General features: G+C 41.3%; 1 protein-coding gene and 1 long non-coding RNA gene across 3 annotated transcripts in view; one reads left to right on the top strand and one right to left on the bottom strand.

Annotated features, from left to right (window-relative positions):
- LOC106724557 overlaps positions 1 to 7,132 on the bottom strand; it is an 18,017-nt gene extending 10,885 nt beyond the window's left edge. The window contains exon 1 of the long non-coding RNA XR_001360387.1: positions 7,118 to 7,132. This is a non-coding gene — a long non-coding RNA (uncharacterized LOC106724557). The remainder of the gene's footprint in view (positions 1 to 7,117) is intronic.
- Positions 1 to 27,450, top strand: part of SHQ1 (SHQ1, H/ACA ribonucleoprotein assembly factor) — a 104,157-nt gene that overhangs the window by 61,205 nt on the left and 15,502 nt on the right. Inside the window, exons 6-8 of one of the 2 annotated variants that reach the window (XM_005885071.2) lie at positions 2,055 to 2,182; positions 18,089 to 18,243; positions 20,687 to 20,740. In XM_005885071.2, the coding sequence (XP_005885133.1) occupies positions 2,055 to 2,182; positions 18,089 to 18,243; positions 20,687 to 20,740 (337 nt within the window). The remainder of the gene's footprint in view (positions 1 to 2,054; positions 2,183 to 18,088; positions 18,244 to 20,686; positions 20,741 to 27,450) is intronic. The other variant, XM_005885070.2, reaches the window with a different exon arrangement.

The following is a 27,450-nucleotide window of genomic DNA, read 5'->3' as shown; positions in this document are numbered from 1 at the left end:
GGAAAAAGAGGTACAACTGTAATAATCTGAACAATAAAGATTTAATTTTTAAAAAAAAGAGAGAGATGGTGTGGGAACCCTATTCAGAGTACACTGGATGTTCAAGGCCAGCTTGCCATATACAGGTGCAAAAGCAAGGACTCAGCAATCTTACTGTATGCACTGCGCAGGTGTGCCTTTCCATAGCCCAAATATTGATGTCACTGTTTGGTAAGAAGCCTCTTTTGTCTGAGTTGGTATAAACTATATTACCGAGCATCGGTGCCTGGCTGCTTGGTTGGGCTGCTTTGTTAGGAATGGCTGCTATGCTTACAAGGGCTCCTGTGTTTGCTACTGCATTAGCAAGGCTGCTGCAGCTGCTTTGTGAGACTACTTTGAAGAACTGTTTTGTCTGATGGCTCCTTGGTAGCAATGGCTACTTGATCTGCAATAAAGACTCTCCTACAGCCTATGACTTCTCATGTCTTCTGCATCTAATACCTGGTGTCCACGGGGGTACAGCTCCTAGTAGAGGAGGCCTTGTTCTCCCACAGATGGCTAATCAGAGACTCTTAACAGGATTAGTTTATAAAGCAACTTCTTCATCCTAGTCTCAAATGTGTGCCTGAAAATTGATATTGAGAATTATTGTTTCAAGATCATTGCTATTCAGTTTTGTCCAATATGTACTTTATTTTCTTAAGCATAAAGATAGAACACATATTTTGATTGCTAGCTTGGATCCTGGAGTAAGACTTAAGTAGGTCCAAATTCAGGCCACACTGCTTACTGGTTTTTTGACTGTAGCCATGATGTACAACTTTTCTGAGCGTCAGGTTTCACCCATGTAAAATGGGCAGGGAGTATCCCCTGCTCATGGGGATTATCTGAAGATTCAAAAAAATAATGAATGAGAAGTACTTAGTACAGTACTTCGCGCATACGAAGAATTTGTTATCTGTGATGTTTCTAATTTTAAAAAGATTTCAGTATCTCACTTGAAAGAAAAATGTATTTAAGGTCATAAAACTATCAGCTAGAAAATCCAATTTATCAAAACCTCAATCCCTTGAGTTTCAAATTAACTAAAATATAAATGAATTTTTCACTAGTATACTTTTTCTCATTGTTACCCCAAGAATACCATTTTCCAACTTTGAATGAGGCATATTTTCTGAACAAGTGTCCTGCTATTTCAAATATAGCAGCAGTTACTTTTCCAGTTAAAACTAAGAAAGTGAAGTGAAGGAAAAGTATTTTTCTGGTCTCAACAAAGATTATTTTTATCTTTTTTAGTAGTTTTAATTTAAGGACCTATTAGGATTAGCATAGCTAAATAAAATAGATTGTGTGTTGGTAGAAAATATGAGTGCATAAACTAAATGGTGACGTGTGTAGCCTGTGTGTGGATATTCAGTATCCTAAATTTTCTATTCAAGTGTTTATTTTTCTTTGTTGGTGGAGTTAAAAGATTCTTTTCTTTGTTGTAATTTTACCAGAATCTGTGATATTTGCAAATATAGGACAAGTGCTAAGTTTCAGTCCCTTGTGTGTTGGGTTTCCCGTCATCCCACACCACTGTAGTGCAGGGGACGGGCCCTTAGGGCAGTGGTTCTCAACCTTCTGGCCCTTTAAATACAGTTCCTCTTGTTGTGACCCAACCATAAAATTATTTTCATTGCTACTTCATAACTGTAATGTTGCTACTGTTATGAATCGTAATGTAAATATCTGATATGCAGGATCATCTTAGGCGACCCCTGTGAAAGGGTCGTTCGATCGCCAAAGGGATCGCGACCCACAGGTTGAGAACCGCTGCCTTAGGGCAAGACTGGTCTTTTGTGTACCTCCCATGTAAGAGATCATAAATGTCAACTATCCTTTTAGTTAGTTGCTTACTTTTCATTTTATGATGATTACTAAAGTAAATCAAATGTAGTGCTCGTTTTTCTTTGAAATGTACTCTGAATTGATCTGTATTTCTAGTGCAATGAAATGAGTTATAAATTAGAAAACATCAAACCCAGCCAAAGTCTGTATAGCAAGCCCATCTAACATTCATTGTTTTTCCCCAGAGCCGACTTTTTTGAAGATGAGGCAGTTGAACAGGTTTTACAGTATAATCCTTGGTGGACTGATACGTATTCAAAGATGATGGCCTTTATGGAAAAGAGTCAGGAGAAAGAAAATCATGCTGCTTTAGGTAAGAAACTAAAACATAGGCTCATTTTTTTTTTTTTTTAAATACACTCTATGAGGAGGTATGTTTTTGGTTTGCTACTTTTGGAAATGCGATCTTCAACCTAGGTTGGAAAATGCCACTCAACATTAGACTTATTTGTCTAAATTGTTCTGGAGTATGTTTTACTTTTGAATCATTGGAATCCTTTTAAACTATTTATTTATTTAGTAAATTTAGAAGCATTAGCACATAGGACATTTGTAGTTGAGGAAGCAGCTTGAGAGATCTGAACATTCCTTTTTGGGAAGGGCATGTGAGTGTTAGAATGGTGGGAGAAGACCCAGTTTTTATTCCCTTTGTTGAATGAATTTGATATGTCCTCCCAGTTTTTTTTCTAAATGGATTTATGTAGAAGTTGGAATAGTTATCCTTATACCTGCATCTTATAGAGAACAGGTGGACCAGTTTTTACCAATGAAAACTGAACTGGGGTTGGGGGTGGGGTCATGAATCACAGGAGATGGCTATGCCATATTTAACATTAAGCAAACATTATTCACAGAATCCTTTCTTAAATGATCATTTTATTACTGCCTTTTCTAGTGGGAGGTTGGTATATTAAGTGTAAATTAGAATTATAACAGTTTCAGATAGATCAGGAGTAGAAGGCCCATGTTTTCTGTCATACTTTTTTGGCTTTATTTATATATTAAAAACCAAATTTCAGTGTTTAAATAAAAGGAATACACACACACACGTGAAATGGAATATAGAATCTCCCACTTAAAATTTCTCTTCTGAAAGTATTACTGTTAATGTTTAATCATCATCCGAGGATTTTTTTCCCCATTGATTTTTAGAGAGAGTGGAAGGGAGGGGGAGAGACACAGAGAGAGAAACATCGATGTGAGAGAGACACATTGATTGGTTGCCTCCCCCTGATTATGGAGTACTTGGCATCCATAAGCGAATGAATCAGACTTAAATTCATCTCATCTCCCCAATTCCCATTCCCCATTCCAGCCTCAGCCATGCTGGGAAAAGAAGTGCTAGTGAGATTAACTCGAGTGCCTGCTGCTGCCATTGGTCCCAGGGCAGTAATGGATACTCCTCATCTCTTCCCTCCGCTACCCTGTCTGGGCCTCATTTTCCTCCTCTAGCATTTTTGTTTGTCTGGGTGGCTTAGCTCCTGGAGTGACCCAGATTCTCATCCTTGAGGTGTCTGAGCCTTTGAATTTGCTTTTGTCATTGTTGTTGGTTTGGGGCAGTGGTTCTCAACCTTCTGGCCCTTTAAATACAGTTCCTCATGTTGTGACCCAACCATAAAATTATTTTCATTGCTACTTCATAACTGTAATGTTGCTACTGTTATGAATCGTAATGTAAATATCTGATATGCAGGATCATCTTAGGCGACCCCTGTGAAAGGGTCGTTCGATCGCCAAAGGGATCGCGACCCACAGGTTGAGAACCGCTGCCTTAGGGCAAGACTGGTCTTTTGTGTACCTCCCATGTAAGAGATCATAAATGTCAACTATCCTTTTAGTTAGTTGCTTACTTTTCATTTTATGATGATTACTAAAGTAAATCAAATGTAGTGCTCGTTTTTCTTTGAAATGTACTCTGAATTGATCTGTATTTCTAGTGCAATGAAATGAGTTATAAATTAGAAAACATCAAACCCAGCCAAAGTCTGTATAGCAAGCCCATCTAACATTCATTGTTTTTCCCCAGAGCCGACTTTTTTGAAGATGAGGCAGTTGAACAGGTTTTACAGTATAATCCTTGGTGGACTGATACGTATTCAAAGATGATGGCCTTTATGGAAAAGAGTCAGGAGAAAGAAAATCATGCTGCTTTAGGTAAGAAACTAAAACATAGGCTCATTTTTTTTTTTTTTTTAAATACACTCTATGAGGAGGTATGTTTTTGGTTTGCTACTTTTGGAAATGCGATCTTCAACCTAGGTTGGAAAATGCCACTCAACATTAGACTTATTTGTCTAAATTGTTCTGGAGTATGTTTTACTTTTGAATCATTGGAATCCTTTTAAACTATTTATTTATTTAGTAAATTTAGAAGCATTAGCACATAGGACATTTGTAGTTGAGGAAGCAGCTTGAGAGATCTGAACATTCCTTTTTGGGAAGGGCATGTGAGTGTTAGAATGGTGGGAGAAGACCCAGTTTTTATTCCCTTTGTTGAATGAATTTGATATGTCCTCCCAGTTTTTTTTCTAAATGGATTTATGTAGAAGTTGGAATAGTTATCCTTATACCTGCATCTTATAGAGAACAGGTGGACCAGTTTTTACCAATGAAAACTGAACTGGGGTTGGGGGTGGGGTCATGAATCACAGGAGATGGCTATGCCATATTTAACATTAAGCAAACATTATTCACAGAATCCTTTCTTAAATGATCATTTTATTACTGCCTTTTCTAGTGGGAGGTTGGTATATTAAGTGTAAATTAGAATTATAACAGTTTCAGATAGATCAGGAGTAGAAGGCCCATGTTTTCTGTCATACTTTTTTGGCTTTATTTATATATTAAAAACCAAATTTCAGTGTTTAAATAAAAGGAATACACACACACACGTGAAATGGAATATAGAATCTCCCACTTAAAATTTCTCTTCTGAAAGTATTACTGTTAATGTTTAATCATCATCCGAGGATTTTTTTCCCCATTGATTTTTAGAGAGAGTGGAAGGGAGGGGGAGAGACACAGAGAGAGAGAAACATCGATGTGAGAGAGACACATTGATTGGTTGCCTCCTGCTCAAGCCCCAACCCAGGCCAGGAATTGAGCCTGCAATTGAGGTACATGCCCTTGACCAGGATAAAACCCTAGACCAGTGGTCGGCAAACTCATTAGTCAACAGAGCCAAATATCAACAGTACGATGATTGAAATTTCTTTTGAGAGCCAAATTTTTTAAACTTAAACTATATAGGTAGGTACATTGTTATTAACTTGATTAGGGTACTCCTAAACTGGCCTTTGCTAAAAACGTCCTCAATCTGATTGAGGTACGTTCGCTGAGGTCAACCCCTTCCAACTCTCCCATCCACACTCGTCTTGTATACTTGTTTTGTCTATCTCCTTTCGTTCATCCTCTCTATATGTCCACCCCCCACTTCTTCTAATGCCACTTCTTCAAAATAGACTCGCCCAGGCCGAAAACCGACTTCTGTGCATGGGCCACGAAGTTTCAATCGCACTGTACGTGCGCGCCCGCACGTGGTATTTTGTGGAAGAGCCACACTAAAGGGGCCAAAGAGCCGCATGTGGTTCGTGAGCCGCAGTTTGCCAACCACTGCCCTAGACCTTTCAGTCCACAGGCCAACGCTCCAACACTGAGCCAGACCAGCTAGGGCTATATTTTTAATGTATATACCCACATCTAAATACTTGCTTTAAGAGATTTATATATATAGAATCATATTCTCTTCTTGCTTTTTAAAATTTTGTGATATATGTTGTATATCTTTTGAATTAGCACTTATAATTATAGCTGACATTTTTAATCTCTCTCCAGTATTCTGTTGTGTATTTGTATCATGATTGGTAGACATTTGTGCTGTTGACTACTGATGAAACTTTGGGTTGTTTGCAGTGTTCTGGAGTTGTCTCCTTTGATTACTAAATCCAGAGTAGCTATAGGGTCTCTATTGCATGTCTTATTTTGATTTTTCTGCATAGGAAAGCAATAGCCCATTATATATTCTATATTTAGTGTCTAACTTTATGCCTGTTACAAAATAGGTACTCGATAAATAGTTATAGAAAAAGTAAATATTGCAGAAATTTTTTTTGTAGTTAGGTTTTGTTAGAGTTTAGGTGATTTCTACCAGATTGAAAAATTGCTACTCTAATCTTTTAGAATTGACTGCTGCATAAAACTCATTTTTAAATAATGATTCTTGTTATATTGCTTTCAATAAATTCTTGGATTTATATTTCAGTTTAAGCACAATATAGATAATAACTGTATATGCCATGTAGATCTGATCAGAAAATTTGCTCAAACTTAAGTCAAAGATATTTACTGGTTTGAATCAGTTTCCCCAGTTTTAGTGCAGTGTTTTAATGAGGTGGTGGTTGTGTAGTTATGTTTTCCGTCCACAAGGGTGAGCTAGTTGCCCTAAAAATCAGAGTTCTCATGTATAATTTTAACAGATTAAGCCAGGCTGCGTATTTAACCACTGGCCCTCTTGACCCTTCATCTTCATCTGACCCATAGCATATATCCAGTCTGATGCTTCAAGAAAAAGCATAATCTGCTAAACTAGTGTGGTGATTCATTCTAAAAATTACCTTTAAAGATAGCAGGGGTTTCTGACCTAAGTTAGAAGAACTTGAGTGCTGTGTTGTACAGAAAATGCCTCTTCTAAATGTGTCAAGCATAGGATTAAGGATCAATTATAAGCTAAATACAGGGCTTGAGGTTTAACGCTTTGGTCCACGACAGGCTGGCAGTGTGATCTTGCTGTGGGAATCCTGTAGCTACCACATAAGAGTTGTCATGAGGATTGAATAAGATGATGTATTTAACATCCTTGGTATATTGTAGTAGTTAGAAATTATTATTATTATTAAGTTAAATCTTTATTGTTGAAAGTATTACATATGTTTCATCCCCTCCTCCCCCCACTGAACCCTTCTAGCCCACCCCCGCTCCAAGCCTTCAGCACCCTATTGTCTGTGTCCACAGGTTATGCATATATGCATATAAGTTCTTTGGTTGATCTCTTCCCACCCATCCTTCACTGCCTTCCCTCTGAGATTCCACAGTCTGTTAAGTTATGTGAGTTCCTTATATACAGTAGGTCCTTGGGTTACGTCGGAGATCCGTTCCTACGGCGCGACATGCTTCTGTGTCTCTGGATCTATTTTGTTCATCAGTTTATTTTGTTCTTTTGATTCCACATATGAGTGAGATCATGTGATACTTGTCTTTCTCTGACTGGCTTATTTCACTTAGCATAATACTCTCCAGGTCCCCTCATGCTGTCTCAAAGTGTAAGAGTTCCTTCTTTTTTACTGCTGCATAGTATTCCATGGTGTAAATGTACCACAGCTTTTCTCCACTCAACTGCTGATGGGCACTTGGGCTGTTTCCAGATCTTAGCTATTGTAAATTGTGCTGCTGTGAACATAGGGATGCATATATTACTTCTGATTAGTTCTTCGAATTTCTTAGGATATATTGCTAGAGGTGGGATTACTGGTTCAAATTTAAATTTCCAAATTTAAATTTTTGAGGAAACTTCATACTGTTTTCCATGATGGCTGCATCAGTCTGCAGTCCCACCAGCAGTGTACTAGGGTTCCCTTTTCTCCACATCCTCACCAGCACTTGTTATTTGTTGATTTGTTGATGATAGCCATTCTGACAGGTGTGAAGTGATATCTCATTGCTGTTTTAATTTGCATCTCTCTGGTGATTAGTGAGTTTGAGCATTTTTTCATGTCTCTTGGCCATCTGTATGTCTGCCTTGGAGAAGTATCTAGTTAGGTCCTTTGCCCATTTTTTAATTAGATTGTTTGTCTTCTTTTGTTAAGTTATGTGAGTTCCTTATATACAGTAGGTCCTTGGGTTACGTTGGAGATCCGTTCCAACAGCGCGACATAACGCGATTTTCACTGTAAGTCGGAACCCACCTACATAAGCACCTGCGTCACTCACATGGAGCACATACACAGCAGTAATGAAGTGAAACAGTAAAAAAAAATTTTAAAGAAAGATGACAATTCCTGACCTTTACTTGTAGTAAATAAATAATAAAAAACATAAGGCACATATGTACATACGTCGAAATGACGGAACTTTTTTTTTTTTTTTTTTCATAAATGGGAGACGGCAATGTAACCATGAAATGACTTAGGTCAAGTCCGACGTAACCCGAGGACTGTCTGTATTTTGGATATTAATCCTTTATCAGATGTGTCATTGCCAAATATGTTCTCCCATTCGGTGGGCTCTTGTTTCATTTTGTTGATGGCTTCTTTTGCTGTTCAGAAGCTTTTTATTTTGATATAGTTCCATTTGTTTATTTTCTCCTTAATTTCCTTTGCCCTAGGACCGTGGTCGTCAAACTGCGGCTCGCGAGCCACATGCGGCTCTTTGGCCCCTTGAGTGTGGCTCTTCCTAAGTCTTAGGAGTACCCTAATTAAGTTAATAACAATGTACCTACCTAGTTTAAGTTTAAAAAATTTGGCTCTCAAAAGAAATTTCAATCGTTATACTGTTGATATTTGGCTCTGTTGACTAATGAGTTTGCCGGCCACTGCCCTAGGAGATGTATCTCTAAACATATTGCTACAAGAGATGTTGGAGATTTTGCTGCCTATGGTTTCTTTTAGGATTTTTATGGTTTCACGGCTTACATTAAAGTCTTCTATCCATTTTGAGTTTATTCTTGTGTATGGTGTACATTGGTGGTCTAGTTTCATTGTTTTTGCATGTACCAAATTTTCCCAACACATTTTATTGAGGAGACTCTCTTGAGGTGACTGTATGTTCTTGCTTTCTTGTCAAATATTAATTGAGCGTAATGTCTTAGGTCGATTTCAGGGGTCTCTGTTCTGTTCCATTGATCTATATGCCTGTTCTTGTGCCAGTACCAGGCTGTTTTGATTACGGTGGCTTTGTAGTATAACTTGAAATCTGGTATTGTGAGCTTGGAGTGTTGCTTCCTCTTGGATTTTTTGGGAATAGTTTGAGGAGTATAGGTGACAGCTGTTCTTTAAATGTTTGTTAAAACTCTCCTGTGAAGCAGTCGGGACCAGGGCTTTTGTTTGCTGGGAATATTTTTATTACTGCTTCTATTTCATCTTTTGTTATTGGCCTATTCGTTTCCTGGTTCTTCCCAATTCAGTTTTGGGAGATTGTATTTTTCTATGAATTTGCCCATTTCATCCACATTGCACAGCTTATTGGCATACTAGGGGCCCAGTGCACAAATTCATGCACCTTGAAAGGAACTATGGGCCACGAGGCTGTGGTGGACACAGGGGCGGGTCTCAGTCCATCCTCTGCACCTCTGCCCGGACCCTCCCACCATGGCCCCTGGTCCCCTGTCTGCCGGCAGCCCCGCTACCGCCACTGCTGCTCCCATGTGCTGACGGCGCTGGCACCTGCTAACGGCACAGAGCGATTGGGGCTGGCGCCAACAGTGGTGCAAGCAGGACTGGCGCTGTCAGTGAGTGAGAGCGGTGGCTGCTGCTGCCCCAATCACCCCTCAGGAACAGGGGGAGGTGGAGAAGCCCTCAGGGGTGATCGGGTTCAGTAGCTGCCGCCCCGATCGCACCTCAGGAGCAGAGGGAGGTGGAGAAGCCCTAAGGGGCAATGGGGCTGGCAGCTGCCACTCGCACTCACTGATGGTGCTGAATGATCAGGGCCGGCACTGGGGGTCAGCAGCAGGTGCGAGCGGAGGCTTTGGCACTGGCAGCGGGTGCGAGCGGGCTGGTGCCGGCAGCAGGTGCGAGCACTGGGCAGGACCACGGTGCATGGGAGCAAAGAATTTTCAGTAACCACCAGAGGCTTGCCCCGATGACAGCGACCGGTGCCCTGCCTTGGTTTGGCGCCCCCGCTCACCTCCTCCACCATCCTGCCATGGCCGATGCCCGTCATGTTCCCCACTCTGCCGCCTGCTGCCAATGCCTGCCGTATTCTGTGCACATCACCTGGTGGTCAGCACACGTCATAACGACCGGTTATTCGGTTGTTCTGCCATTCAGTCTATTTGCATATTAGGGTTTTATATATATAGACTAGAGGCCCGGTGCACAAAAATTTGTGCACTCGGGGGGCGGGGGGAGGGGGGTCCCCCAGCCCTGCCTGTGCCCTCTCGCAGTCTGGGACCCCTTGGGAGATAACGACCTGCTGGCTTAGGCCTGCTCCCGGGTGGCAGAGGGCAGGCCCAATCCCTAAGTGCAGCCCCTGGTCAGGCTCAGAGCAGGGCCAATTGGGGAGTTGGGGCGCCGCCCCGTCATGCACAGAACAGGGCGGATCGGGAGGTTGCAATGCCACCTTCAGTCACGCTCAGGGTAGGGCCGATTGGGGGGTTGGGGCACCGCCCCCTGTCACACTCAAGGCAGGGTCGATGGGGAGGTTGCGGCGCCACCCCCTGTCACGCACAGAGCAGGGCCGATCAGGGGGTTGAGGCGCTGCCCCCTGTCACTCACAGAGCAGGGCCCATCAGAGGGGTTGGGGCGCCACCACTGTCACACTTGGGGCAAGCCTGATGGAGAGGTTATGGCTCTACCCTGTCACACACAGAGCCGCAGGGCAGTCAGGAGGTTGGGGAGCTCCCCCCTATCAGGCACAGAGCAGGGCTGATCAGGGGGTTGGGGTGCCTTCCCCTGTCACGAACAGAGTAGGGCGGATAGGGAGGTTGTGGCCCCGCCCCCTGTCACTCACAGAGCCACAGGGCGATCAGGGGGTTTGGGCGCTGCCCCCTGTCATGCTGATCCCGGTGCCGGGAGCCTCGCTGCTCCGCTGATCCCGGTGCTGGGAGGCATATTACCCTTTTACTATATAGGATAGAGGCCTGGTGCATGGGGAGGGGCTGGCTGGTTTGCCCTGAAGGGTGTCCTGGATCAGGGGGGGGGTCCCCACTGGGGTGCCTGGCCAGCCTGGATGAGGGGATGATGGCTGTTTGCAGCTGATCACACCCCCTTCAGGGTGGGGGTCCCCCCTGGGGTGCCTGGCCAGTCTGGGTGAGGGGCTGAGGGCTGTTTTCAGGCTGGTGGGTGACTGAAGCTCCCAACTGCTCCTTTTTTTCTTTTTTTTTTTTATTCTGGGCCAAGGCCTCTGCTGCTGAAAGCAGGTATCTGGTTTGTTTCGGTTCTATAATCGAAACACTGTATCATCTCCAGGTCTGAGATCCCGGCTGGCTGAAAGCTGGTTTCTGAGGGTTTGTTTAGCTTCTATATTTGTTACAATGTTTCATACTGCCAGCTCAGAGGCCGGTAAGGCAGGCGGGGAACGTTGGAGTCCTCCCTCACTGAAGCAAGCAAGCCTCATGTTCGCTTCCAGTTGCCTGGCTGCCGGCCGCCATCTTGGCTGGCAGTTAATTTGCATATCGCCCTGATTAGCCAATGGGAAGGGTAGCGGTCGTACGCTAATTACCATGTTTTTCTTTTATTAGATAGGATAGTTGTTCATAGTATTTTCTTCCAATCATCTGTGTTTCTGTGGTATCAGTTGTTACTTCACTGCTTTCATTTTATTTATTTAGGTCCTCTCTCTTTGTTTCCTGATGAGTCTGGCTAACAGTTCATCAATCTTGTTTATCTTTTCAAAGAACCAGCTCTTGGTTTCATTGATTTTTTTTTGGTATTTTTTTAATGTCTATGTCATTTATTTCTGCTCTAATCTTTATTATTTCCTTCCTTCTCCTTATTCTGGGCTTTTCTTGTTTTTCTCTTTTTAATTCTTTTAAATTGTAGGGTTAAATAGTTTATTATTAATTTTTGTTGTATTTTGAGGTAGGCCTGTAGTGCCATGAGCTTCCCTCTCAGGACTGCTTTTGCTGTGTCCCAGAGATTTGGGGTTATTGTGCATTTTCCAGGAACTTTCTTGCTGCATCTCATTGATATCCCATTCTTTAATAACATGCTATGTAGCCTCCATATGTTTTAATGTTTGAGTACTTTTACTGTAGTTGATTTTTAATTTCTTGCCATTGTTATCTGAGAAGATGCTTGATATGATTTCAGTCTTCTTGAACTTGTAGAGACTTGTTTTGTGTCCTAACTTGTGGTCTGTCTTTGAGAATGACCCACGTGCACTTGAGAAGAATGTATAGTCTTCCCCTTGGGGTGAAATGTTCTATAAATGTCAATGAAATCCATATGATCCAGTGTGTTATTGAGAGTCTCTGTTTTCTTGTTAATTTTTTGTCTGGAATATCTATTCAGTGAAGTCAGTGTAGTGTTAAAGTTTTCTACAATGACTATATTGTTGCCAGTGTCTCCTTAAAGTCTTCCAGAATTTTTTTTTATATATTTAGATGCTTCTATTTTGGGTGCTTATATATTTACCAGAGTTATAACCTCTTTTTGGATCGATCCCTTTAATAGTTATCTTTATTGTCTCTTGTGATGACCTTTATTTTGTCATCTGTTGTGTCAGATATGAATCTTGCCACCTCAGCTTTTATTTCATTTCAATTTTTATGGAAATTTTTTTCCATCCCTTCAGTCTCATCCTGTGTGAGTCTTTTGTTCTGAGGTGTGTCTCTTGTAGACAGCATATAATTGGATTATGTGTTTGTATCCATTCAGTTGCCCTATGTCTTTTGATTGGAATATTTCATCAATGACATTTACTGTTATTATTGAAGGTACTTACTTATTGCCATTTTAATTCTGTATGCCTATATTTCTCTATTTCTTTTCATTACAGCAGTCCCTTTAGCATTTCTTGCAGTACTGGTTTGGTGGTGATAAACTCCTTTAGCCTTTTTTTCTGGGAAGCTCTTTATTTCACCATCTATTTTGAATGATAGTCTTGCTGGATATAATAGTCTTGTTTTCAGATCCTTGCTTTTCATTACCTTAAATACTTCATGCCATTTCCTTCTGGCTTACAGACTTTCGGATGAGAAATCAGCTGACAGCCTTATAGGAGCTCCTTTGTAGATAACAAATTGCTTTTTACTTGCTGCCTTTAAGATTCTTTCTTTGTCTTTATTTTTTGGCCTTTTAATTATGATGTGTCTGGGCATGGGCATGTTTGAGTTCTTCTTTCTTGGACTCTATATCATTTGAACTTATGTGATTTTTTCCTTTACCAGGTTAGGGAAGTTGGCTGTCATTATTTTTTCATACATGTTCTCTACTCCTTGCTCACTTTCTTCTCCTTCTGGCATACCTATAATGTGAATATTGTTAAGTTTCATGGTTTCCCACAGCTCCCTTAAGCTGTCCTCCTGTTTTTAAATTTTTCTATTTGGGTTTCTGATTGAGTGGATTTTTTTTCTACTTTGTTTTCTAATTCACTGATTTTGGCTTTTCCCAATCTGCTGTGTGTTCCTTCCACTGTGTTCTTTATTAGTGCTATGTCATTCTTCATAGTTACTATGTCTTTTCTCATGCTGTTGGTCATCTTTTCCGTCATTATTTTGAACTCCATGTCTTATCTCCATTTCATTTATCTCTTCTGGAGAATTCTCTTGTCCTTTCATCTGGTGCTTGTCTTTTTGTCTCCCCATTTTGACTGCCTGTTTGGGTTTGTGTCTGTGTATTAAGTAGATCTGCTAGGACTTCCAGCCTCTAGTGCAGGACAATATCAGATGCTGTTAGTGACTGGCCCTGAGTATCATTTGGAACTATTAGCAAACCACAGCCCGTGGCTCCTCTGCTGGGGCTGGGTGCCTTTGGAAAGGACCAACATGTGCACCAGGGTCTGCTTTTCCTATCCCTGGGCCCAGAAGGAGGTCAGGCAAAGACTCAAAGCTTCCAGAGGCCCTCCTCTGCCAGCAGTCTGATTGTTCTCAGTCTTGAGAGGCTCAGGCTACCGACCTCAGGGTGGGAAAGAGGTCTTCCAACAGCATGGGACAACTGCCTTTCCCCCAATCAGAAACCACCTGGAGTGCAAAGATCCTCGGGCGAAAGATGTCCACAGTGTGAAGGAAGGACTCAGCACAGGAAAACAGGGTGGCTGCCCTCTGAGCTCCAACCCCAGAGTCCCCAGGCTGGAACTCTCCTCACACGGCTGCAGTCCACTCTGTCCTCTCTGTGCTGGAGCCCCAGGTGAGTGGCTACACACGAAATTTTGTACATTGGCCCTTTAAGAGGGTGCCTGCATTTCTAGCCATCTCTCCTGGCAGACAGCAACCCTGCTGCTTTTGACAGTCAGATGTTACATGGGTACCTTTCTCAGTTCTGGTGCTCTGAGCTGGGGGGCCCAGCTTGGCATTTAGACCCCAAAGTTCTCAGTGGGAACCCCCTCTGCCCCTACCTTCAGCTGCTGTCTGTGGGAGCCCGGCTAACCATTTCTCATCTTCACATTCCTCCTAGTCTCTATGTGGTCTCAACTTTCCATCCTTGGTTGTCAGGGTTCTCTCTAGCTAGTCCTCAGTTGATTTCCAGAATGGTTTTTCTGTATTTCAGTTGTATTTCCAGTTTGGTCCTAGGAATGTTAGTGTAGCTTCCACTTACTCTGCCGCCATTTTGGAATCAACCAGAAATATTATTATTATAGAGTAAAATCAATGGCAGGAGAGCAAGGAATTGAATGGCTCTCTATGAAATTACAATTTTTATGCATTTACAAAGCTTTAAAAGGGAGTTCTTTGTTAGTGAGATTTTTCTTTCAATTTTTTTTCTTTGTTCAAATATTTGAGGCCCCCAGAATTGGAGGAATACATTGAAGTGTGCTAAATCAGAATAAAATATGGGAGAAAAGAAGTAAACCAAGAAATAAGGATCAAGGAGCATGCTGCTGCTTTAGTTTTCCCTCATTTTCCTCTCTTCACCTCCAGGCCTCCTTCCTCTTAAGCTCCCTGGTCAGATGTTGCCAGATAGTTATAACAGTGCAAGTGTGAAGGGCCTTTGACTCCTCCTCATCTATACTAATAAAAGGGTAATATGCAAATTAACCATCACTCCACGACAAAGATGGCGGCGCCCATAGCCAAAAAGATGGCGGCAGCTGGAGCCATGGAGCCGGCCAGAGCGGGCAGGATGCTTGGCTTCTTTCAGGTGGGACACTTGGCTTCCTTTGTTGCCCCAGCGATGAAGGAAGCCAAGCCTCCCACAAGCCCTGGCCTCTGGGTGGCAACCACGGAGCCAGCTGGAGTGAGTGGGAGGTGGCTCCAGAGCAAAGGCCCGGGTCCCAGGTGCCAGAGGGAAGTCAGTGCCAGCAGCAAGGGAAAGGAAGGCCTATTCTTGCACGAATCTTCATGCATCGGGTCTCTAGTCTTAAAATATTAAGCTACAGTTGTTTTCAGTTCCAGATAAGCCTCTTGGCTCCATTGTGATTCTCGTCATTTTCTTCGTAGCCCTGAGTTAGAATGCAGATACTTTCGTTAATCTCTTCAGTTTTGACACGGTCTGATCTTTCTCCCCAAAGGCTTATAATTAGAAGTGTTAAATGCTATGCTTCCGCTGAGATCCAGTTTCCTGAGGATGGATTTTCCACGTTTCCCATGTTGTCTTTCACTGGTTAACTTCAGATCAAGAATCTGGCACATGACTGCTTGTTATGACACTTCGCATTTATAGTCAATGAACTTCCTAGCAGGGACAGCCTGTTAGTATTTGTAGAGCTGTGAGTCTCAACTGGAGTGTTGTAGCCACTGCACGGCTAGCCATTTAGACCAAGGGTTTGAATGCAGCAGATTTTTTCTGGTCCCATTGTTGTGTTCCCAGAAAGTATACAATGTAATAGATTTGCATTCCTCTGAGAGGAGCCAGGTCATGGATGATTTAGTTGTTGACCCACAGAAGATAAGGATTTTGGGGCGGGGTATTTAGAAGGGAAGATTTAAAAGTAACTAAACTAGAAAATGTTTCACATGAAATAAGGTCACTTTGCATTTTGGGGGGAGTCTTTTTGCAGTCAACAGACAGTATTGATGAGGTTTTTAATGTTGGGAGGTGGTCTTGGGCCGCTTGCGTAGGGGCAGCTGGTCCTGAGGCAGCCATGGGGTTGCTTGTCTGGTTTGGCTGCGTTTCTGGGCTTGGAGCTAAAACACAGCCAAGGCCGGATGTATCTGATGTGGGTCAGAACCTCACTGTCCTGGGGGCTTGATGCCTAAGGGCTATTCTCCAGCCCGTTCCTTCCCTCTCAGGGTCTACCCGCAGGACTAGCAATACGGCAGGGGAGGAAAGGGGAAGGAGGGTCCAACCGCAGGCCCAGCCATGTGAAAGGTCAGGGGTCTAAACTGCAGGACCAGCCATGTGAAAGGTCAGGGGTCCAAACCCAGGCCCAGCCATGTGAAAGGTCAGGGGTCTAAACTGCAGGACCAGCCATGTGAAAGATCAGGGTTCTAAACCGTATAAAAAAAGAAAGAAAAGTTAGTATATGTTATATATAATAATTAGTATATATACTAAATTTTTAACTTGGGGCTATTGATGAAGATGAAACGAGGGTGGCAAGCAGAACAAGAAAAAGGAAATGACTGTGTTGAAAAGAAACATCCTCTGGAACTGGAGGTCTAACCCCAGGCCCAGCCATGTGAAAGGTCAGGGGTCTAAACCCAGGACCAGCCATGTGAAAAGTCAGGGGTCTAAACCCAGGACCAGCCACGTGAAAGGTCAGGGGTCTAAACCCAGGCCCAGCCACGTGAAAGGTCAGGGGTCTAAACCCAGGACCAGCCATGTGAAAGGTCAGGGTTCCAAACTGCAGGACCAGCCATGTGAAAGATCAGGGTTCTAAACCGTATAAAAAAAGAAAGAAAAGTTAGTATATGTTATATATAATAATTAGTATATATACTAAATTTTTAACTTGGGGCTATTGATGAAGATGAAACGAGGGTGGCAAGCAGAACAAGAAAAAGGAAATGACTGTGTTGAAAAGAAACATCCTCTGGAACTGGAGAGCATTATGCTAAGTGAAATAAGCCAGTCAATGAAGGAAAAATACCACATGATCTCACTCATTCATGGATAATAGAGACCATTATAAACTTTTGACAATAATAGAATACAGAGGCAGACCTGCCTCACACAGATTGTCAAACTGCAGCGGGAAGGCCGGGGAGGGTTGGGGGGCAGGAGGGAGGGGGGTAAGACATCAACCGAAGGACTTGTATGCATGCATATAAGCATAGGGGTAAGGGAGGCCAGGGGATTGTCAAGGGTGGGGGAAAAAAAAGGAGAAACATGTAATACTCTTTGTAATAATTTAAGCAATAAAAATATATATATTAAAAAAAAAAAGAAAAGAAAAGAAAAGAAACATCCTCTTTCCATAAGTCTCATGTGTGATGTGGTCATATTTGTGTATTTATGTGTAACTTTGTTTCTATTTATACAGAATATTAATACTATGCACTTAAATGGACTAATATATGAGAATACTCCTACTTTTTTATATAGAACTTTAAAAATGAATAGTGAATATTTAAAGAGTACTTTACTTAGCTATATTATACTTAGAGCCTCGATGCATGAAATTCGTGCAAGAGTAGACCTTCCTTCCCCCGGCTGCCAGCACTGGCTTCCCTCTGGCACCCGGGACCCGGGCTTCCCTCGTAGCCCCTGCTTCATTCAGAAGGTCATCCGGAAGGACGTCCGGTCTAATTAGCATATTATGCTTTTATTATTATAGATGTTTTCTGTTGTCAAAATATATTATGGTAACTTTAAAGTCAATAACTCTGACATTTAGATGCCTTGAATACAGAACACTTTAGCAAAAAGAGGTGTAAGAAATCTGGTAATAGCAATAGATATTGTTTAAACATTTCTTTATTTAGCCCTAGTAGGATTTGAGCAAACACAAAGCTATTAATAAAATGGTGAAGTCTAGCCCTAGCTGGTTTGGCTCAGTAGATAGAATGTCAGCCTGTGGACTGAAGCAAATGGTGGTCCGCGGACCATTGGTGGTCGGTGAGGTCTGAAAGGTTGGCGACTGCTGGACTGAAGGGTCCTGGGTTTGATTCAGGTCAAGGGCACATGCCTGGGTTGTGGGCTTGATCCCCAGTAGGCAACCAATCAGTGATTCTCTCTTGTCATTGATGTTTCTATCTCTCTTTCCTTCTCCCGTCCTCTCTGAAATCAATACAGATATATTTTAAAAAATAAAACGGTGACGTCTAGTTTAAAAGTTGTTTATGTATCTAGAATTAAATAACTATTTCAGTTTCTATAATCAAAGTTCTAATTTTGACAAATCTTCAACATTGGGGGTTCTACAAAACTGGATGCAACATCTAATTTTTAAATACATTTTCTTCTAGTATCTTTCTCTGAAGAAGAGAAGTGTCAGCTGCGAAAATTTGTCCATAAGTCTTACCTGCTGGACAAAAGAGCCCAACGTCAAGTGTACTATAGTCTGATTGATATCCTTCTGGCCTATTGCTACGAGACTCGTGTCAATGAAGGAGAGAGGAACGTAAGTGCGTGTGTGTCTGTGCTTGTTGGCTGAGACTCCTGCACTGAGTAAACTGTATTAGTACTTCACTCCTCTTGTGGAGAGTAAGACCTGTGGTGATCACTACTTAGGGGACGCTTGGGGCAGAGTTGCACATGTTTGTTGGTGGTGGGTATCAACATGGAAGCATAATGCTTACTTGGTGTCTTTCTTTTCTCTCTTGGCATCAGTCTTTATACATAGCAAAGAGGGGAAGTAAAACTGAGGCTAGAGAAAAAGGATCTTTAGGAGATAAATTGCTCAAATAAGACACTTGACTTTGGCAAGGAGTAAACTATCAACCCATTTATGTTCTTTCTCTGAGCTGTCAATTAGCAGGTGCAAGGTATAGGAATCTTTTAAAGCAGCGGTTCTCAACCTGTGGGTCGCGACCCCTTTGGGGGTCAAACAACCCTTTCACAGGGGTCGCTTAAGACCATCAGAAAACACATATATAATTACATGTTATTTTTGTGATTAATCACTATGCTTTAATTATATTCAATTTGTATCAATGAAATTGGGGGTCACCACAACATGAGGAACTGTATTAAAGGGTCGCAGCATTAGGAAGGTTGAGAACCACTGTTTTAAAGAAATCCTATATAATAAAAAGGCTAATATCAAATCGACCTAACAGCGGAACGACTGGTCACTATGACGGGCACTGACCACCAGGGGCAGACGCTCAACACAGAAGCTGCCCCCTGATGATCAGTGCGCTCCCACAGGAGTAATGCCGCTCAGCCAGAAGCTGGGGCTCATAGCTGGTGAGCGCAGCGGCAATGGTGGGAGCCTCTCCTGCCTCTGTGGCAGTGCTAAGGATGTCCAACTGCTGGCTTAGGCCTGAAGCGGGCCTAAGTCGTCAGTCGGACATCCCCCCGAGGGCTCCTGGGGGTGCATGCCGGGCTGAGGGATTACACCCCCCCGCCTCAGTGCACGAATTTTGTACCCTGAACCTCTAGTCTGTTATTAAGAATATACTAATCTAAAGTACTAATGTAAAGTACATTAGTATTCTTAAATTATATTCTTTTTTAATAACACAGACTTTATCATAGCTCTCCTTAAACCACATTTGATTTTGTAAATGAAGAGCTAAACATTTTTCTCACCTCTACTTTTAAAAAAAGCTGGGAAACAACAACAAAAAGCCTTTCTGGTTAATGTGCACTGCAGCTATTTATGATTTCTTGAGCTGTGCACATGCTTTCTTAAAAAAATTTTTTTTAAAATATATTTTATTGATTTTTTACAGAGAGGAAGGGAGAGGGATAGAGAGTTAGAAACATCGATCAGCTGCCTCCCGCACATCTCCTATGGGGGATGTGCTCGCAACCCAGGTACATGCCCTTGACCGGAATCAAACCTGGGACCTTTCAGTCTGCAGGCCGACGCTCTATCCACTGAGCCAAACCGGTTTCGGCTTTCTTAAAAATTTAAATACACAAATACTCCGTATCATTGTAAAGGGAAATACACACAAGAAAAAAATCATTAAAATGTCCTGTAACCTCAGCCCCAGAAAAAGCCACTGTTAAAAGGTGATGTATCTCTTTCACTCTCTTTCATTGTGCACATGTATGTATGCTTGTATGATATTGGGTCATGATGTATGCATTATATAACCTGCTGTTCTCACTTAACATCATAGTTTTAGGATTAGAATTTTATATGTGCCAAGATGATTTATATTGTCATGATTCTGAAAATTTCAAGAGAGACTCTTGAGATTTGCATTTCACTCCAAAATGAATATAAATGAGTGTATCAAGGGCCTAATATAACTGAAAATGCTTTTTGTTTCCACTCATCTTTTTAAGATACTGCAATTGGAGAAAATGTTTTCTTTGGCAAAAAGTGCTTGTTGCTTGAGGAGATAAGTGAGTGTTTAGTTTTACTCGATAACATTTATTCTTGTATTTGCATATTTGAAATTATGAAGTCTTGAAACTTCAAAACCCTCTTTAGAATATACTTACTCTCACAAGCATTCTCTGAAAAGGCCAAATTCTTGAGCAGCTTTTTTGTGTGCCACAGACACACATTAATATTATTTTTGAGTCCATTGATAGAATGTTTGGGAAGTAAGTAACTTAGTTGAGAAGGACAGAAATTGAGCAATGCATCACTTTACTTTAATTTTACTTTCATAGCTGTGCTCATTTGCTCTTGTGCCCTGGGACTCTTATTAGTGGAAAAGCTTTACTTTATAAAATCCAAATAGACAGAAACTTGCCTTTGATAGCATCTGCATTGAGTAAAGCAAGTATTTTATTTTATTTTTTGCAATCATAGACACTTCTTAGCTTTTATATTTATGTCAACACTACTCACATGCTATTTGAATAAATGGATATATTTGTTTTATTTTTATATGACTATCTCTCACGTGACTGTATTCTTTTCTTTAAAACTAATAAAGGTTGAATCTGCGTGGAATATCAGAAAACTGAGTCCAACACTGTGCTGGTTTGAGGTATGACTTTTAATTGCAATTTTTTATATTTGTTTGTCCAGAAATGTATTTTTTCATTGTCATTAGTTCATTTTGGGTAATTTAAGCAATTCCTTGACTTTTTAAAAATGGAAGGTTTATTGTACAAGTTTATTTTTTGTCTTTTTAATAAAATTCTAATCCATTTGTTACTCTTATTCTAATTATAGTATACTAATGAAGCCAGGTGGGGTATTTTGGAAATCAGGAGAGGGAGAACGCATTTTGGAGAAAGAATGGGTATGTGGTCTGTTGGGGAAGACTGTGGGGTGGAGTTGAGGCATGTTTATGAGTTGGCATATATTGGGGCTCAGAGGTCAAAGATGGTAATCACACCCAGTGGTCCTACCAATGGCTCCCACTGACCACCAGGAGCTGTGGAGGCGTACATGCATTCCCTCACTAACTCCTTCCCATAGTCTGTGAGAAGTATTATTAACATTTTACAGACCAGGAAACTTAGCACATATAGCTTAAATAACTTCTCTTAGTCCTATAATTAGTATAGTTAGATCTGATAAATCTTTTAATATAGTGATACTTGTTTTTACATATATTTTCTAGAAAATAGTTTTGTAGGTCTTACCAAAAATATCAATGGGTGATATCTTTAAATTTACCTGATTTGGACAAAATGTTATACATCAAAATAGTAATTAAGAGTAGAAGCTTAAAAAAGTGTCAATTTAAATTTCCCTCAGTTAAAAGCCTACATACTAGGTGTACCGGTTAATAATGCGGATTTTTTTCAATAGATGGAGTTACACATATGTTGATATATATGTGATTTGATATGTATGCTATTTTGTTGTATTGACAAGAAGCTTCAAAACTTCATATGTCAAATTTGTTGAAGGTGTTAACATCATAATCGATATTTTTACATTTAAAAATGTCAAATTTCGTGCCAAAAAAAGAGCATTTGCGGGAAGTTTTAATTCATTACTTTATTTTGAAGAAAAGTGCTGCTGAATACTTCAGGAAGCTTATGGTGAACATGCTCCATCTCAAGATACTTGTGAATGCTAGTTTAAATGCTTTAAAAGTGATGATTTCTATGTGAAAGACAAGAATGTTCAGGTCAACCAAAAAAGTTTGAAGACCAACAATTACAAGCATTATTGGATGAAGATGCATGTCAAACTCAAAAACAACTTGTAGAAAGATTAAACATTTCTCAGCAAATAATTTCTGATCGTTTACAAGCAATGGGAAAGATTTTAAAGGAAGGAAAATGGGTGCCACATCAACTGAACAAAAGACAAATGGAAAACCGAAAAGTCATCGGTAAAATGTTGCTTCAGCAGCACAAAAGAAAGTCTTTTTTGCATCGAATTGTGACTGGCGATGAAAAGTGGATTTATTTTGAGAATCCCAAACGCACAAAATCATGGGTTGATCCAGGTCAAACATCAACATGGATTGCAAGGCCAAATCGCTTCGGAAAAGACAGTGCTTTGTGTTTGGTGGGATCAGGAAGGTGTGGTGTATTATGAGCTTCTAAAACCAGGTGAAACCATTAATACTGATCGCTGTCGACAACAAATAATCAGTTTGAACCACGCTTTGATCCTGAAACTACCAGAATGTGCTAGCAGACACAGCAAAGTAATTTTGCTTCATGGTGACGCACCATCACACACTTCAAAATCAGTTAAAGACACATTAAAACAGCGGTTCTCAACCTGTGGGTCGAGACCCCTTTGGGGGTCTACATACTCAGGTTTTGCGTTTGATTCCTGGTAGGGGTGCAGTCGATGTTTCTCTCTCACATCGATGTTTCTGTCTCTCCCTTCCTCTCTCTCTGAAATCAATAAGAACATAGCCTCAGGTGAGGATTTTAAAAAATTGGGGGTAGGGGATTTTAGCAAGATGGCGGCATAGGTAAACACCGGAGACTGCTGCCGCAAACAACCACTTCAAAAATACAACTAAAAGACGGAACGGACATCACCCAGAACCACAGGAAGGCTGGCTGAGGAGAGACTCTTCAACTAGAAGGAAAAATAACAGCACACCGAGGCTCAGAGGAGGCGCAGTGTGGAAAATACTCAGGTGCGGAGGTGCGCGCGCAAAGCGGGCTGGTGGCTGAGAGCGCGGTTGTCGTTTTCGGTCAGGGGGGAGTCTCAGACTCTGAGCTCCAGATACGGGCGAATCGCTGGGGACTCGGACCCAAACGGGAGAAGCGGGAGTGTCTGGCATCAGTTGGAAGGCAGCTTTCTCTCCGAGGTTTGCAGCGGTTCCTGGGGTTCTGAGAAGCAGAGCCTCTGGGAACGGGACTGAGAGGGGCTATAACCGCTCCCTCCGCCCGCCCTGTTGAGCCCGCCCCGCCCAAGCCCTGCGCAGAGCCATTTGCCGGATCGCCTCAGGCAAAGGCTAGATTAGCACCTCCCCAGAGGACAGAAGTTTTCCGCGGCAGACACAGCTGATTCACACAGCCAGTCGGCCTGGTGGTCAAATCCCTCTAGTATTAACTACAACAATCAAGGCTCAACTAGAACAAGACTGCGCACAAAGACCACTAGGGGGTGCACCAAGAAAGCATAAAAAATGCGGAGACAAAAAAACATGACAGAAATGGAGGATATAGAGCTAAAAATCGCAATTTTGAGGGCTTGCAAAAATGTGCTAGAAGCTGTCAATAAACTTGAGGAGAGAGTCACGAAAACTAATGAGACCCTCGATGCTATGATAAAGAACCAACTAGAAATTAAGCATACACGGACTGAAATAAAGAATATTATACAGACACCCAATAGCAGACCAGAGGAGCGCAAGAATCAAGTCAAAGATTTGAAATGCGAAGAAGCAAAAAACACCCAACCGGAAAAGCAAAATGAAAAAAGAATCCGAAAATATGAAGATAGTGTAAGGAGCCTCTGGGACAGCTTCAAGCGTACAAACATCAGAATAATTGGGGTGCCAGAAGATGAGAGACAGCAAGATATTGAAAACCTATTTGAAGAAATAATGGCAGAAAACTTCCCCCACCTGGTGAAAGAAATGGACTTACAGGTCCAAGAAGCGCAGAGAACCCCAAACAAAAGGAATCCAAAGAGGACCACACCAAGACACATCATAATTAAAATGCCAAGAGCAAAAGACAAAGAGAGAATCTTAAAAGCAGCAAGAGAAAGAGTCTCAATTACCTACAAGGGAATACCCATACGACTGTCAGCTGATTTCTCAACAGAAACTTTGCAGGCCAGAAGGGAATGGCAAGAAATATTCAAAGTGATGAATAGCAAGAACCTACAACCAAGATTACTTTATCCAGCAAAGCTATCATTCAGAATTGAAGGTCAGATAAAGAGCTTCACAGATAAGGAAAAGCTAAAGGAGTTCATCACCACTAAACCAGTATTATACGAAATGCTGAAAGGTATCCTTTAAGAGGAGGAAGAAGAAAAAGGTAAAGATACAAATTGTGAACAACAAACATGCATCTATCAACGAGTGAATCTAAGAATCAAGTGAATAAATAATCTGATGTACAGAATGAACTGGTGATTATAATGAATCAGGGACATAGAAAGGGAATGGACTGACTATTCTTGTGGGGGAAAGGGGAATGGGAGATGCGGGAAGAAACTGGACAAAAATCGTGCACCTATGGATGAGGACAGTGGGTGGGGAGTGAGGGCGGAGGGTGGGGTGGGAACTGGGAGGAGGGGAGTTATGGGGGGGAAAAAAAGAGGAACAAATGTAACCTGAACAATAAAGATTTAATTTTAAAAAAAAAAAAAGAAAAAAAGAAAAAAGAAAAAAAAAAAAAAAAAAAATCTTGCCTGGGAAGTATTAACCCACCTGCTGTATTCACCAGACCTTGCTCTTTCAGATGATCACTTGTTCTGATTTGATGGCACACGCACTTTCTGAGCAGCACTTCAAACGTATGAAGAAGTGGAAAATTGGGTCTCTGAATGGTTTGCCTCAAAACAAGAAAAGTTCTATTGGGATGGTATCCACAAATTCCTGAAAGATGGGGGAAATGTGTAGCTAGTGATGGACATTACTTTGAATAAAGCACTTTCGATGTTTCTCTTGAAATTATCGTGTTTTCTTTGATTACAAAATCTGCATTATTAACTGGTACACCTAGTATAGTACATTTTAAGTTGTAAAATCAAAGTTGTTTCATGGCATCATTTGATTGAAGTAAAAGGTATGTTGTAAACAGGAACTGAAACACTTAACTTTATCTGGTCCATGGACCAACAGCTTGGCCAGCATCTGTGGCTGGGAGATTGTTAGCAGCACATAACATCAGTCCAGATACACTGAGTCAGAATCTGTAGCTAGATCTCCAGGGTTTTATGTGTATACTAGAGGCCCGGTGCACGAATTTGGGATCGGGCTGAAACTGGCTCTCTGACATCCCCCAAGGGGTCCCAGGTTGTGAGAGGGTGCAGGCTAGGCTGAGGGACCCCACCAGTGCACAATCAGGGCCGGAGAGGGATGCGGGAGGTTGGCCAGCTGGGGAGGGACTGCAGGAGGGCTCCAGAGCATGTCTGGCCCACCTTGCTCAGTCCCGATTGGCCAGACCCCAGCAGCAAGCTAACCTACGCGTTGGAGCATCTTTTCCCTGGTGGTCAGTGCACTTCATAGTGACCAGTCGACTGTCTGCCTCCTGGTGGTCAGTGCACATCATAGTGAGTGGTTGAGCAGCCTTAGTATCATTAGTATATTACACTTTGGTTGGTTGAACAGCTGCCTGGTCAACAGACACTTAGCATATTAGGCTTTTATTATATAGGATTAAAGATGGAGAAGTGCTGTTTGCTAGACTTCATTTAGGTTCTACGTATTGCCACCATCAGCATATAATGGAGAAACTGGTTTTTGTAGTAATTGCATTCATTATGGAGTTAGTGATCAATTTTATAATTCAGTTATTAAAATCTACATGAATAGCATCACCTATTTATGATTTTATTTTGAAATTTTTAGATTTTGAGAAAACTTAGAATTGCCAGACATGGTAATAACTGTCAGACTTTTATAAGTATTTAATTTTTTTTGCTAGAATTTTTTAAAAGTTCATAGCTCTTTTTATTTTTTTAAAAAATATATTTTATTGATTTTTTACAGAGAGGAAGGGAGAGGGATAGAGAGTTAGAAACATCGATGAGAGAGCAACATCGATCAGCTGCCTCCTGCACACCCCCTATTGGAGATGTGCCCACAACCAAGGTACATGCCCTTGACTGGAATCGAACCTGGGACCCTTCAGTCCACAGGCCGACGCTCTATCCACTGAGCCAAACTGGTCAGGGCCATAGCTCTTTTTAGATATAAACTATTCTTTGTCAGATACTCAATATTCTTAATCAGGTCTCCCATTGCTGCTCCCTTAGTGTTAATTTTATATTTTAAGTTTTATATATGGGTAACATTTTTTATCAAAACTCAATTTAAGCCCGGCCAGTGTAGTTCAGTGGTTGAGCATCATCCTATGAACAAGGAGGTCGTGGTTCGATTCCCACTCAGGGCACATGTCCAAGTTGCGGCCTCAATCCCTGGTAGGGGCATGTAGGAGGCCGATCAGTGATTTTCGCTCATCATTGATGTTTCTATCTCTCCCTCTTCCTTCCTCTCTGAAATCAATCAAAACAAAACAAAACAAAAAACAAAAAAACATCTCAATTTGAAAACAGTTTGGTAGAAAATTACCTTTGTCTAGTGATTTCAGTAAGTTTTGAATTGCTAATGGTTATCAGTTTAATACTATTTACAATAAAACACTCTTTTTTCCAGGAATTATTAATTTTCTCTTTGATGATTAAAAATAAATTACTGAAGTAAATACCATGTATTACTCATGCCCAAAGTAAAAAAGAGAGAGTCTGAACACACACCACTAAAAAGTTCTACACCTTTCATCTATACTCTGTGGAATGGTCCTAAAAGACGAAAGCATAAAATATAGATTATTGAGAAAGGTCTTTTGTGTGCATGTGTGTTTGGTTAGACCCATGTGTTTTAGATTCACATTTGTAATTCTTAAGAGACTTTTAAAAGCTTTCCTACTACATATGTGATTTTTAAAGAGCGGGTGTGATAAAATATGGAAATTACAAAGACTAATAAGATTAAATAATTTATTGTAAGGTGTAAAACTCATTTTATGGTTTTATATTTCTCTCTACTTGGCTTCATTATAATCCAAACTTAAAAAAAAATTTTTTTAATCCTCACCTGAGGATATTTTTCCTTTTTTTTAAAGGGAGAGTGGAAGAGAGAGGTAAAGATAGAGAGAAATATCGATGTGGGAGAAACACATAGATTGGTTGCCTCCTGCACGAGCCCCTACCAGAGCCCAGGCTGGGGAGGAGCCTGTAACCGAGGTACATATTCTAAAACAAGCTAAGTGCCAAATTTAAATCACTTTGTATTCTTGTTTTTCATGGGTACCTATAATTTCTAGGTACTATGCTAGAACTGTGGGTATAATAGTAAATAATAAGGGTCCCAGATTCGATGCCCTTGACCAGAATCGAATCCGGGACCCTTTGGTCCACAGGCTGACACTCTCCAGGGGTCCTCAAACTTTTTAAACAGGGGGCCAGTTCACTGTCCCTCAGACCGTTGGAGGGTCGGACTATAGTTTAAAAAAAAACTAGTCGGCTGCTAAGCAACAGGCAGTGGCGGCAAAAACACCCGGCGGGCCAGATAAATGTTTTTGGCGGGCC

The sequence above is a fragment of the Myotis brandtii genome, unplaced genomic scaffold (assembly GCF_000412655.1).
Source record: "Myotis brandtii unplaced genomic scaffold, ASM41265v1 scaffold89, whole genome shotgun sequence".
Classification (NCBI taxonomy): domain Eukaryota; kingdom Metazoa; phylum Chordata; class Mammalia; order Chiroptera; family Vespertilionidae; genus Myotis; species Myotis brandtii.
The sequence above is the reverse complement of the archived record's forward strand: the minus strand, read 5'-3'. Positions and strand labels throughout refer to the sequence as shown.